The sequence below is a fragment of the Penaeus vannamei genome, chromosome 31 (genome assembly GCF_042767895.1).
Source record: "Penaeus vannamei isolate JL-2024 chromosome 31, ASM4276789v1, whole genome shotgun sequence".
NCBI classification, from domain to species: domain Eukaryota; kingdom Metazoa; phylum Arthropoda; class Malacostraca; order Decapoda; family Penaeidae; genus Penaeus; species Penaeus vannamei.
The window spans coordinates 11977086-11992085 of NC_091579.1; the positions used below are offsets into that span (position 1 = coordinate 11977086).

General features: G+C 41.2%; 1 protein-coding gene across 10 annotated transcripts in view; it reads right to left on the bottom strand.

The window, feature by feature from the left end:
- Nucleotides 1-1283: 1283 nt before the first annotated feature.
- Nucleotides 1284-15000, bottom strand: part of wake (wide awake) — a 536842-nt gene continuing 523125 nt past the window's right edge. For all 10 annotated transcript variants that reach the window (XM_070143882.1, XM_070143879.1, XM_070143878.1 and 7 more), the window contains 9 exons: nt 11319-11501; nt 10865-10978; nt 9993-10178; nt 8634-8856; nt 8181-8313; nt 7587-7700; nt 6834-7008; nt 6006-6237; nt 1284-5781 (listed from right to left, as the gene is read on the bottom strand). In XM_070143882.1, the coding sequence (XP_069999983.1) occupies nt 3837-5781; nt 6006-6237; nt 6834-7008; nt 7587-7700; nt 8181-8313; nt 8634-8856; nt 9993-10178; nt 10865-10978; nt 11319-11501 (3305 nt within the window). In that variant the 3' untranslated portion in view covers nt 1284-3836. The remainder of the gene's footprint in view (nt 5782-6005; nt 6238-6833; nt 7009-7586; nt 7701-8180; nt 8314-8633; nt 8857-9992; nt 10179-10864; nt 10979-11318; nt 11502-15000) is intronic.

A 15000-nucleotide genomic window follows, 5' to 3' on the forward strand; every position in this document is an offset into this window, starting at 1 on the left:
CCACAAGAGAAATTTGCTATTAACAGCACATTTAGTCGGCAGTATTCCATTAAGATTAACTTTAATTCACGCTTATGTAAACCTGCTTTTTAGAGGAACAGTTATATAAGTTCACTTTACGTAAAAGTAACTGCATATTTTGTAATTTGCTCTCAAGGACAAATGCGTTACATAAATAACGAAATTCAAATAATTACTTATTTTATAGCAAATACAAATTACGTTTGTTAATTACATTTACACGTCTCGTTCTAATTCGTTGAACATATTTTACATTTATCCGCTTTCTGTAACGCGCTGTCTATCATAGTCGACCACGTGGAAACATCTGCGCGTGTGTGTGTATGTGTGTGTGTGTGTATGTGTGTGTGTGCGTGCGTGCGTGCGTGTGTGTGTGTTTGTGTTTGTGTGTGTGTGTGTGTGTGTTTGTGTGTGTGTGTGTGTGTGTGTGTGTGTGTGTGTGTGTGTGTGTGTGTGTGTGTGTGTGCGTGCGTGCGTGCGTACGTGTGTGTGTGTGTGTGTGTGTGTGTGTGTGTGTGTGTGTGTGTGTGTGTGTGTGTGTGTGTGTGTGTGCGTGCGTGCGTAAATGCGCGCGTGAGTGTGTGTGTGTGTGTGTGAATGCGCGTGTGTGTGTGTGTGTGTGTGTGTGTATGTGTGTGTGTGTGTGTGTGCGTGCGTGCGTGTGTGCGTGTGCGTGTGCGTGCGTGTGCGTGTGCGTGCGTGCGTGCGTGTGTGCGCGCGCGCGCGCGCGCGCGTGCGTGTGTGTGTGTGTGTGTGTGTGTGTGTGTGTGTGTGTGTGTGTGCTACTCTAAAAGATCTTGTCCAAGAATCATGTCATTCCTGGAGTTATTTTGTAAACTTATACGTGTAATAAAAAAAAACATTCTTGGCGGGAAGAAACTGTAGCGTGGTTTAGAATTTCCATGACAACCTTGGAGGTGTTAATTTTCATGGTTCTCTTCATTGCGTTTCATTTTAGAGAAATGAAATTCAGTTTACAATTATCATGAACAGAGATTAATTGCAATCTTATTCTGTTATTTTATGTCTTTGTCATCATTTATAAAATTTGAATTATTTTTGTTGACAATACTATTTCAAAATGCAAAAGTGGTGCGTATACACTTTAAAAATATATCGATTGTTCATTTTTCAAAATAAAAATTTGTGTATTAGAATCAACAAAAAATAATTTGAGCGATAATTAAAAAAAAAATTGTGTTCTTCCACTCAAGTTTCCACAGACAAAAAATCAAGGTTTTCAACAGAGAGAAACAAACCCATCAGATAAATTATTTTTATTTGAACATCAAATATACTTGTACTATTTAATATTTACATAATTTGGTATGCCATATACAAGGTACATATGTATAATTTACACAACATTGCAAATAATATAACAGCACTTCATTCTTTGTTTTTCTTCTTCTTCTTCTTCCTCTTCTTCGTCTCTAGCTGACAACATATTCAGGTTACGTGCAGTGAAAGCCAAGGGTGTCGTGGCAAAAGGCTTTGGTCCACTTAACATCACATTAAATAGTTAATCTACTAAAATAATCCGTTTGTACAATATATATAAATACAATTAACTCCACAAGTATAAATCCATTCTCTTCTCTTTTTTTATCAATATTTCATTTTTATCGTCTTCTTGCCACACTATTTAATATTAATTGATGATATGAAATGGGTGTGAATTTGCCAATTCTATAGTTGAGTGTACAGTAGGGCATAGGCGTAATGTTTTGAGAGAGAGAAAGAAAGAAAAGGATGGCAAAAATGAAAAAAAAAACATTGAAGAAGAGATGTGAAAAAACTCCTTCATTGTGTCTATAAGTCACTGGGGACAATTTTGTTCAAAGTGTTCATAATAATGCTGATTGAATAACGAAGAAGTCACAAGTAAAACCCTGTTTCTGGAGTTTAAATGGATGATGTCACTCTGTTCCAACAAATTTGTTTAGTGGGAATAAGATACGTTTAATTGGTTTAATATGCATGTGTGATACGCGGTTATTTCTATAGATAGGAAGGCAGATAGATAGATTGACAGATAGATAGATAGATTGAGGGATGGAGTTGAAGAGAGAGAGAGAGAGAGAGAGAGAGAGAGAGAGAGAGAGAGAGAGAGAGAGAGAGAGAGAGAGAGAGAGAGAGAGAGAGAGAGAGAGAGAGAGAGAGAGAGAGAGAGAAAATCATAATGCAGTGTAAAGTCAGTAGAGGTTTTCTCCGAGTTCCAGCTGTGATAAAAAAACTGTCAGGTGTTCACATAAAAAAGATTAAAAATACTGATTTGAGATTATCTGTTTTCTAATCATTAATATTTTATGATCAACATAGTATCAATATTTAAAAGTATCGTTTTTTATAGTATCAGTATTTAAAAGTTTCGTTTTTTTCTTATAGTAATCAATATTTGAAACAGTTTCGCTCCTTTTAGAGGTAACAAATTTCACTATTGAATAGAAAATACAAAATAGTATCAATGTATAAATACAATGATGAACCATACAATGAAGCATACACATCACCCGAAATAATTGTACACTGTCTTCTGTACATGTAACGAAACACCTTGAATTAAGCACATAGCACGTTTCCAAACATGACTGAAAAGGATAAAATACATAAAACACTGGTTTCCTTATGAAATTTTGGCATTTTCGCTTACTCACAATTCATATCTTGGACTTTAAATTCACTGGGATGACGATGATGATGAAAACAAATGATAAAAACATCAATCAATAAGTGAAAAACGAAGGGAGCTGGACACAAATAATTACATTCTTTTTATAAATATATACTCTTAATTTTGATGCGTCTCGATGTTCGAAATCAAACTCATTCATTGGATAGCAAAATCGTTGCTCAGTTCGAAATTTCCAAATGGTTGGCGTCTTGTGCCTCGAAAACTATGGCAGATTTCAATACATGGCTAAAACAACTCATGTAAGTGTCATTCTATATGAAAATAACTTATATACTGAAACGACAACAGGGTTCACATATTGAGCATCAGTTTATCAGAAATACTGTATAACGTTTATCTATAATTTTTTTTCTCTTTTTAATGATTTGCATTGACTCTGAGGACTCCAAAGAAGCGTATATATCTAGTTATCTCCCACTATTGACGTTATTCTTGCATAATGTACAGCTAGCTCCTAGTACTTAGTGGGTTAAATATTATTTGTGCTCTTCGTTAACTCAAGGTCTTATAAAATGTCATACATATCCTTTTTTAAAATTGTTATAATTTACTGTGGAATGAAACAACAGATTTCCTGCATTACGCAATACGTCATCTATTGTCACCTACATTTACGTGTGCATGAGCTATACAGAAATACCTGACATGAATGTTTCTTTGCATCTGATACTGACTTCTCTATGAGGTATGTGGCCTTCGGCTAGACCCAAGGAGTGACAGAAAACTATGCACTCTTGATTACTTTATCTCGGACTCATCCTGCTGTTCTTCCTTTTATGTTAAGGGGGGTGGGGGCTAGAAACACGTGAATGAGAGTCTCTCCTGAAGACGTCGGAGTGAAATGATACTTAATAAATACTCTTGGATTAAAAGAAGCATTTCGAAATCAACTTGCACAAAACATCTATCGTGTTTATCTATTGGACTATTCGACATTGTTGTATCTATAGACTAATTCAGCTTTTTTTTCTTCTTCCATGTATGTTCATTAGGAATAATGTGAAGTATGATTTTTTTTTTTCTAATGAAGGAGTATGGCCTTCCTGAATATAAAGTGTCTGAAGGATAGAATGGCAATGCGTGTATGCATGTACAGTGGAATGTACAGTGAAATTGGGTCTTACAGATACGCGGAGTGTCTGGAGTTACTTTGCTCCAGGGCGGCGAGCACGTCGTGTTTCAGCCGCACGTATAACTTTCCTCTTTTCCAGGGATTCTGCAGCTGGAGTGGCCTGAAATCGTCTCGAAGACACCTCTCCCGTATACCAATCACAGCCACTAAACAGAAGTCTTTGAGCCTTTCGTTGCCATAGATGGGTCCGCCCCGCCCCTTCAACACTACCGCCATGTTCAGCTGTTTCACCACCAAGTCTATCACTTCCCGAGCGGTCGTTCTGGGCGTGATGTGCAGCTTGACCGAGGTGCCGGAGGCCAGGCCCGTCTCGTACGCGGCGTACACCTGGATGATGGCGGGCTCTTCGCTCCGCACGGCCCCCTCCACCAGCTCCTCCCCCTCCGTGCTCTTCGCCTCGCTCGCCTCACTCCTCCCGCTCTCTTTGCTCATGAGACTCAGGGTGTCCGTTTCCGTCTCGTTCGAGGACAAGGAACGTAAACTGGCCGTCATGCTAGAGAAAGAGGCTTCGGAGTCGTGACTGAGGCTACTGCCTGCTCGCTGGATTTCAACATTTAAGTTACTCCCGTACCGCTGGTGGAGGTCGTAACAACTGCTCGTGGGAGACTTACTGCTGGCCATCGTCTCCTCGTACTCGATGCTCGCACAACTGTTTTTCTTTCGCTTACCTTGTTCGACCGATTCTAACGACGACGAGCTCTGGTGATTGATTTTTGGTTCACTATTACAGCACTTGGATTTGAGGCATCCCTCGTGAGTATCGTAAAACGCAGGAGCACTGGCCTTTCTCGGAGGGTAACCCGGATCTACACAGTGTTGTAAATGGTTTTCACTTCTAGACGTTGGGAGGTCTTTACTGTACATTTTCCTCTCGCCACTAAACTGCAACTTCTCCCCGTTCCACGAGAGCAGGGGCACATTTTCGTTCTGTTCTTCACTGTCTAACATGCAGTCATTCAGAGAAGTGAATGACTTGCCGCAACTCTGTACACAGCCACTACTATGAACTAAGCACTCAGCTGTCTTTGACTTGTGAAACCTTGAATCACATTTCACTGCTGCTCTAATGTTTTCTGAGGTATTTGACTTTAGCATTCTAGGAGCATCGGATTTCTTTATGCTGAAGTTGAGGTCGTCATCTTTTCTGAGTCTTTTGCTGTCTGCACCGTGCTGGAGGGACTCACTCGAGCTGTGGGTGTCCTGCGAGGATGACTTGGCAGCAGGCAGGTGTGAGGGCGACTGTTGTACTGCTGGGGGGTGAGTGATGCACGGGGACCTGGGGGAAGGACACGACAGCAAGGTCGTCAGGAGAGCACCAGATGCCGCTTTGTCTCTAGCGTAGGTTATCGCGTCCATGACCCACCTCAGGCCCCGCCATATGACGTCCAGCTGCTCCTGGAAGGTCTGCAGCTGCCACAGTCGATCCCGCGAGCAGGTCACCTCGTCCTGGCTGAAGGCCTCCCGGCTGGCGTGCTGGGCCATCAGCGTGTCCATTTCCAGGATGTAGGAGAGGCGGGCGTATCTCCCGATGAGCTCCCTCTGGTACGTGCCCATGTGGATCATCTCGAAGATCTGCAGGGGGATGGTGGTCAGCGAGGGCTGGGACATGATGGCGTCCTCCTGCCCCGGGGCCGAGCACACGGCATCCACGGGGGGCATCACCAGCAGGAGGGACACGTCGGGGCTGAGTTCCAGCACTTCTCCGCAATAGAGTCTGTGCTGCTGCTGAGCCTCGCCTTCCACATTGAGCTGACTGAGCAGCTGCTGTGCCGCTTGGCCGAGCTGGGAGTGCCACACGAGCTGAGCTGGCGAGGGAGCAGGTGGCAGGGGGGAGGTTCTCCCCTCCTCCCCCTCAGCTGGTTCTGTCTGTGCGGACAAGTGCCACTGGTCTCCACTGGATAGTTCGAGACTCCGCACCCAATCCCACTCTTCCCTGAAAGGCAAAGGACAGGATGAATATCATTTCATTCACATCAGATTCAAAGGATATAGGCAGCACATTTTACATATATCAGCCTTTAAAGATATAAAATAGTCTTTAAAAGGCTCATCAAAACTCAACACACAACCTGCCTCACCATCCACTCACCTTACATACCAAACAAACCACACACACACAGACAAGCACGACCCACCCTCCTCCCAACCCACACATACCTAGAAACATGCGGATTATCCCTGATCTTGGCATGGGGGAACATATTTGGTTGCTTCTCGGGCACCAAGACCTGCAGCAGATCCACAGAGCTCTGGAGTTTGAGGTAGCCCAGGTACAGACCGCGGCGAAGGGGGACGCGGCTCACTTGGTCGTACAGGATGAGATCTTGGAGGGACGAGAGCAGCAAGTCCCCTGCCAATGTGCCTGGTTCGCCTGACTGTAGGCCTTGTCCTGTAAGATGGGGGAAAGGTTATTGTCTCTGGTTATGATTCGTTAGTATAAGGGTTGTCACTTGTGACTGACATATATGTAAGTCGTGAATATTCATGTTTATGCCACCTTACGATTTATTGACTTTAATAAGTTGGTGTTGCTTTGTTTATAATACATCATTTCTTATCTCTTGTCGTTTATGCTAAAATATTTTTTTCAGTTAAATACAACTTTGACTGGCACTAATGAAAATGTAATATCAAAGCAAAATACCAAGGAAAATGAATTTGCTCAAATCTGGTGAAATTTACTAAATTTTCACCAAACAGACGTTAGCAAAGATACATCAAAGCATCATAATACTCGTAGTGACACAGCAACATTCACGACCTGGCACTGAATGGCACGCTAATGCTTATACTCTCTAGCAACAGAATACTACTCACCACATACTACGACTCACGATATAAAACAACAACACTCAACCACCTTAAAAAGTGATGCAACCCAACTCACAACACCTTTTCTCACCTTTATACATGACCATGATGCAACCCAACCCACAACCCCTTTTCTCTCCCCTCCATACTTCAATAACACAACCCAACTCTTACCCGAAGTTGTGATCTTCTTTTCCTTCAGCTTCGCCAACGGAATCCACTTCACATTCATGGCAGAAACGGCCTTGGTGGACTTCACGTGGCGGATGGTGCAGAAGACTAAGGTGCCGTTGCTGTCCTTGATCGGCTTGTGGTGGAACTGACCCAGGTCCTGTATGCCGAGGGTCGTCTGCGGGGAGATAGAAGGATTATAATGGTGGTCTGCGGGGAGGAAGAAGGTTTATATGGGTCGTCTGTGGGGAGATAGAAGGTTTATATGGGACTTCTGAAGGTGAAATGTTTATATGGGTCGTCTGTGGGGAGATATAAGGTTTATAAGAGTCGTCTGAGGGGAGTAAGGTTTATTAAGGTCGTCTGTGGGGAGATGGATGGTTTTTATGGGTCGTCTGAAGGTGAAAGAAGGTTTATAAGGGTCGTCTGTGGGGAGATAGAAGGTCTGTGGGGAGGAAGAAGGTGAAAAAAGGGTTTATATGGGTCGTCTGAGGGAGAAGGAAGATTTATAAAGATAGGGAATAAAGGGACAATTACAAATAACAAACAACTGTGGTGTGGAATTTTAGAGGAAGTTTTGTTAAATATTTGGGGGCACTGATACTCTCGGTTATGGTTAAGAAGAAATATGTACCAGCCACTCAAAAAGGAGGGTTTACACACCCCTCCCACCTCCACTCCCCACAAACTCCTTCCCCCCTTCCCCCTTCCCTCCCTCCATCCCCCTCCATCCCCGCACACACATAACCAACTCACCTGCATGTTCGCCGCAGCCTGAAGTAACTTGATTCTGAAGGGCACGGTGGAGGCAGACCCCGCCCGCTCCATGTCTTGCCGGAGGGATTTAACGTCTTCCCACGTCGTCGCCACCTGGATTGAGGGAGAACGTGGATTAATGGATATACCGATAAAAAAAATAAAAAACTGGAGGAATTGAACATAGACCTAATTTTATAACTGGGGTGAAAAAACAGAATTTCAACATAGGCCTAGTTTTATATAAAAAAAAAGTTTGAAAAAATGGAGGATATTTAGGCCTATTTTTATAGTTAAAAATGAGGATTCCAATATATATATATATATATATATATATATATATATATATATGTATATATATATATATATATATATATATATATATATATATATATATATATATATATATATGTAGGCCTAGTTTTGTAGGTGGGATTAAAAAAGCAGGAGGATTTCAACATAGACAGACCTAGTTTTATAACAGGAGGATTTTAACATAAGCAATCCAAGCTTTACATTAATAATAATAACAACAAGAACAATAACAACAACAATAACAAAATAAATATCAAGACGAAAAGATAAAAAACCCACCTTCAGAAGCCAATGAAAATGGGACCTCGCTTGACTCATGTAGTTGTCGTCGACCTCCACGACCGGAGGAAACTCTTCTGTTGTCACGAGCACTTTGTCCTCGCAGTATATTAAACACGCTAGATAGGAACCTCTGTTGAAGAGAAGAGATAATGGCAAAGTGAAGTCATCGTTCGCGGATTGTGGATGCGTGGAAGAAAGAAAATGGGGATGTGGGTGGATAGAGATATGAAGAATACAGCGTTGAGGTTAGTACTCTTTCTTTTTTTTAATATTAAGGAAAAGTAAAATTTATCTATCTATCTATATAACTATCTATATAATCAGCCCTACTTCTTTAAATTTCTAAACACGAAATTATTTATAAGAATACAGATAAATATAGACACGAATAATAAATTCTCAAGCTGACTTTCCTCTATTTTCCATTAAAGAAAATACAAAAAAACTTACCTCTTTAAATTTCTATGGAACTTGGGCGCGGGCGTGAAAAGATTCTTGATGCTCTTCTTCTTCTGCGCCTTCCGGAGGTTGAGGGGCGTCTCCAGACCGGGTTCTATGGCCTTGATTTCGGCGGCGTGTTGCGGGCGCGAGTTGCACACCTGGTTGAAGAGGTTGTCCAGGTCCCCGACTTGGCCGTCCAGGCGGGGCTTCCGGGAGTCGATGTCGCGCCAGCCTGGAGGAGGGGCAGAGGGAGGGGGAGAGAGGTTAGTTGTCAGGTGTCATAATGAATGGCATGGATTGTAAAGAGAGATGTCATGAGGAGAGAGAGAGAGAGAGAGAGAGAGAGAGAGAGAGAGAGAGAGAGAGAGAGAGAGAGAGAGAGAGAGAGAGAGAGAGGGAGAGAGGGAGAGAGGGAGGGAGAGAGAGAGAGAGAGAGAGAGAGAGAGAGAGAGAGAGAGAGAGAGAGAGAGAGAGAGAGAGAGAGAGAGAGAGAGAGAGAGAGAGACAGAGAGAGAGAGACAGAGAGGGACAGACAGACAGAGAGAGAGACTGACAGAGAGAGAGGAGCTGGGAGAGAGGGAGGAGGAGAGGAGAACAGTCATCCTATATATTAATGAAAGATTTTGCGAAGATTTACAAAGGATATGTAAATGAATCGCACCGGTTTGGAGGGAGGAAAGGGGTAAAGGTCAGTTATCATTTATATCAATGAATGAACCAAAATGACTTATGGCGATTCGTTAAATGATTTATAAAAGAGATGTCGCGCTGGTCTAGAGCGTGGAAGGGGGGGGGGGAGTTGATTATCATGTGCAATAAGGTAAGATTTGGTAAATGGATCTAATCTAGCAATGCTGTATTTAAGTATGTAGATTTTCGGGTAATGGACCGGTAGAAATATTGATTTGTTTTTTATCTATCATGTTACTGAAAATTCTGAACTGATTATCATTCCTGTAAACTCATAATCAAACCCCCACTAATATCTTCTCTTAAATATATATATATATATACTTTAAATATACATACGTACATATTTTTCTTTAATTTTCAGCTTTATTTCTTTACTGTATGTTTCTTTTCCTAACCTCTATCTCTCTTTCTTTTCCCTTTCTCAATCTTTCTTTTCTTTTTCTCTATCTCTCTTTCTTTTCGCTTTCCTACCATGCTTCTTTTATATTCATCTATCTCATTTTCTTTTCTTTTCTTCTGTCTTGCTTCCTTTTCTTATTTTCCCAACACCACTACACAAACCCAAAACTCCCCTTATTCCTATTTCCTTATCCCTCTTTCTTTTCTATTCTTCTACCTTACTTCCTTTTCATATTTACTCGACTCTCCTCCTTCCTTCCCCGACGGCATACTCACTCGACGGTATGGCAGAAGGAGGCGTCGTCGGCAGAGGAGGTCCGTAGTCCTTCATGTTGCCAGCCAGGACGCGGAAGTGGTGTCTCTGTCCCTGCGCGAGGCCGTCGATGAAGGCGGTCATGCGGCGCAGGTCGTGGATCTCGAGGCACCCGGACACGCTCGTCCACTCGTCCACGCTCCACTCCACTGCGAGAGGAGAGAGGAGAGAGTAAGGTTGGAGTAGGTTGCTGGGTATGCGTGGAGGGAATGTAGCATGACACTCCACTGCGAGAGTAAGGTTGGAGTAGATTGCTGGGTGTACGTGGAGAGAATGTAGCATGACACTCCACTCCACTGCGAGAGAGGAGAGGAGAGAGTAAGGTTGGAGTATGTTGCTGGGTATGCGTGGAGGGAATGTAGCAGACACTCCACTCCACTGCGAGAGAGGAGAGGAGAGAGTAAGGTTGGAGTATGTTGCTGGATATACGTGGAGAGAATGTTGTATGGTGGGAGTATGTTGTTGGATACATTCGAGTCGACTGCAAGAGGAAGAGGAAAGAGTAGGGATGGAGTATGTGGCTAAACACACTTCAAAAAAGAGTAACAAACACTCTACTTCACTGGAACAGAAAGGAGGAATAAAGATGTATGTAAATAAGGAGTCCGGTTGTAATTATGTTGTTGAATATGCAGAAGAAAGGGAAAATGCGTTGTAGATAGTATACACAATTTCTCCCAGTCTTAAACTAATCAAAATAAAAAAAAATCTAATCCAGCAATTACGTGTGCAGGCATATAATTTACCAAAGAAAATTCCAAAACCAAATATGTGAAAAGATTAAGAACCCTCCAAAATGAATGAATGAAAAAAAAACGAATTCGGGACACAGTACCCTTGAACTTCGTAGTGATGGCGAGGTGCTGTGACTCTGGCTCTCTGAAGGTGACTCTGACTCTCGTGCTGTCAATGACCTCGACTGTGGCGGCACTGGGCGCGTTGGGTGGCTCTGCGGGGACCAGGAACTTTTAGACATTGCGACCTATGTTCTCATCAAAATCACAAAATAACTATTTTTCCAGAACACTTAATAACTATCACTTCATCGAAATAGCCAAGAAAAGAAAAGTAAAAAAGAATATTTATATTTCATTTCATCGTAGAAATCAAATCAATCAATAAATAATGAAAACCAAAACCAAAACCAAAACCAAAACACAGAGAATAGAAAAAAACAAAAGTAAATAAGTAATAATGACAAGAAAATAAATGTGCTAGAATAGTAAAAAAAAAAAAAAAAAACACAAACCACAGAGGATCCAAACACAAAAAGCATAACCATCACTCACTCATCTGCTCGAGTCCCATCTTCATGGTCCTGAGCATCTTGACCCGCCGGTCCCAAAGCACCCTCTGCCGCTCTGTCTCCCTGCCGTGGGCTCCTCCGGACAGCGCCGAGTTCAGCTCCTCGCGACGTCGCTCCGCCACCGCCACCAGCTCGTTCAGGTGGTGAAGGCGCCGCTCCACGCCTCCTGCAGGAGAGGGCGGAGGAGGGGGCGGTTAGAAGTAGTCAGGAGGGAGGGGTGGTTGTGTGTGTGTGTGTGAGAGAGAGAGAGAGAGAGAGAGAGAGAGAGAGAGAGAGGGAGAGAGAGAGAGAGAGAGAGAGAGAGAGAGAGAGAGAGAGAGAGAGAGAGAGAGAGAGAGAGGAAGGGAAAGAGAGAGAGGAAGGGAGAGAGAGAGAAAGGGAGAGAGAGAGAGAGAGAGGGAGAGAGAGAGAGAGAGAGAGACTTTTTTGACTTTGACAAGTTTATTGAGACAAAAGGTTACATCTCAAGAGAGAGAGAGAGAGACAGAGAGAGAGAGAGAGAATGCGAGTGAGAGATAGAGAGAGTGAGTGAGTGAGTGAGTGAGAGAGAGAGAGAGAGAGAGAGAGAGAGAGAGAGAGAGAGAGAGAGAGAGAGAGAGAGAGAGAGAGAGAGAGAGAGAGAGAGAGAGTGGTCGGGCGAGAGCAAATGAGAAAATAAGAGAAAGAGAAAGAGGAAAAGAAGAAAAGAGAAAAGAAAGAGAAAGAGCGACAGACACAGGAGAACAGTTTGCATGTCTATGTACACAATGCAAGCATTTTTAAGAGGCTCAACAGTCACCAGCCGCGACGGAACTAAGGCCTGAATAACATGCAAAGAACAGCTATAAGGGTCAATTTTCCTTTTAGCTCACTGAGAGCACGTGCCGCATGTGTGATTGTCCGTGTGGCGTGTTCGTGAGCGTGTGTGCACACCCACAGACATGTGTGAACCTATTGACTCATGTGATTTATCAGCGTGATCTTCTCATTCATAAAACTCAATAGAGTAAGTAAAATGCATTTAAGTAGGTTGAAAATTTAATTCTAGTCTACGTAAATATATACATTAATCTTACAATATATATGTATATGTATATATATATATATATATATATATATATATATATATATATATATATATATATATATATATATATGCACACATATAGATGTCATGTAGGCTGCTTTAATACAGATATATATATACACGTCAGTATAATTATTGCCATTAAAGGATATTGCCCGTATGCATAATCATAGCCTCCAACAGATGTCCTAGAGTAACAGCTGTGAAATGATTAAAAAGCGGGTATCTCATCGCTTTTGAACGATGAAATAAAACGCCAAACAAACGTGCAAACACTAAATTTGCCATCCAAAGTAACAAAGAAAAACCCTAAGCTGTGAAATTCTTGGCACCAGAAAACAATGAAATGAAGGAAATAAGATGTTTACTTATAGACAGACTGACTGATGACTCCAACAGGTGTTCATGGAATAACGAGACCACCTGGGTTTAGCGATGCACGTGTTTTGCCATGTGCTTTTAGAACTAAAATCATCATCTATTTCTATTTGTTTTAGACATCTTATGATTCACTCGGGAGGCATAGAAGCGAGGTGGTGAGAGAGTGAGAGATAGGATGAGTGGGAGAGGGAAAGGGGAAAAGGATGTTTTATCGAGGATGAGGATGAGTGTGTGTGTGTGTGTGTGTGTGTGTGTGTGTGTGTGTGTGTGTGTGTGTGTGTGTGTGTGTGTGTGTGTGTGTGTGTGTGTGTGTGTGTGTGTGTGTGAGAGAGAGAGAGAGAGAGAGAGAGAGAGAGAGAGAGAGAGAGAGAGAGAGAGAGAGAGAGAGAGAGAGAGAGAGAGAGAGAGAGAGAGAGAGAGAGACAGAGAACAAGAAAAGAACAAGAACAAGAACAAGAACAAGAGCAAGAGAGAGAGGTGGACAGACAGACAGATAGATAGATAGATAGATAAATAGATTGATAGAGAGCGAGAGAGAAAAAAAACGTGTGGAAAACGGATACATATTCATGTGTCTGTACACAAAGAGGATGGAAGGGTGGGAAAAAATGATGGAAAGGAAAGGATGAAGGTAAATAAAGAGTGAAAAGTGGCTAAGAATTTAATCCGAATATAGGTGAAAGTTGCAAGAGGGTGGAGACAAAACAAAAAAGATCCCCTCCCCCCCCAAAAAAAAAAAATTGAAAAAAAAATCCGCTACCCCCCGCCCTCCCCTTACCCCCCTCCCCCCCTCCCCCCCAAAAAAGCCAAAAAACAGGGTGAAGGGTGGAATAAGGGTGGAGATTGAAAAGGGTTCACTAAACCTGAAGGATGGAGCATGGACACATCTGGCCTGAAGGATGAGAGAAGGGTACACCGCAGCTGGCGAGTGAAGGGCAGATAGACTGACCCTGAAAAGGTGAAGACGGAAGGGATAGAGAGACACAACATGGAGGAGGAAGAGGAGGAAGAAGAGGAGAGGGATGATAAAAAAAGGGAAATAGATAAACGGAGGATGAATAGGGAAAAATGAAAGAAGTGAATAAAAAGGAAAAAATAAGTGGATGAATATAAGGGAAAAAAATAATGGAGGATGGAAAGCAAAAATAAAAAAGAGGATAAAAAATAATATAAAAGGAGGATGGAGAGAATATAAAACAAGTGAATAAAAAATGAAAAATAAAACGAGGATGAGGAGGGAAAATAAAAGAAATGAATAAAAAAGGAAAAAAATAAAAGGAGAGTAAAGAGGGAATATAAAAGGAGTGGATAAAAAGGAAAAGCAGACGAAGAAGGATCATAAAAGAAAATAGAAGGTGATGGAAAACGAAAACGAAAAATATTGCATGATAAAAAAAAATGTTTACTGATAAAACGAAAAGCAAAATGGAGAAAGTAATAAAAATGAAAACAAAAGAACTGTATGATATAAAACGCAAATGAAAAGAACTGGATGATAAAAAAAATATGAAAGTATAACCTAAAGAATGACAGTAAGAGGGAAACATAGACAACGAATTATGAAAATAAAGAAAAGAAATAAATGATAAGATGACTCAGAAAAAGGATAAAGGATATCCAGAGGATGACCTGTAGAACAATAATATATAAAGGACGAAGAGAAATATCCATTTGACGTAGAAGTGATGACCAAAAAAAGGTTTTGGCTAAAGACTGAAAACATATGATAATAATAATGATTATAATAATAGTAATAAAAATAAACAATACTAATACTAATAATAACGATAATAATAGTAATAATTATGATAATAATAATAACAATAACATTAATAACAATAATGACGACGCTGACAATAATGATAACATCAATAACATTAACGATAATAATAATAACAATAATAATAATAATAATAATAATAATAATAATAATAATATTAATAATAATAACAATAACAACAGAAAAAAAATTATAACAATACCAACAATAATAACAAGAACAATTTAAAAAACGACTCGTCTCGCAGGATGTGGTCGCCGCACCTGCCAAGATAAGAGAAAAAGTAAGAATAAAAGAGAAGACAAAGAATAAGCATAACAATACGAGGCCAATAAGAAAGTGGATAAGAATATGAAGAGCATAAATTAGGGAATAAATAATATGATAGAGAGTAAGAACGAGAACGAGAATATGAATAAAGAGCGAGAATAAAGACTA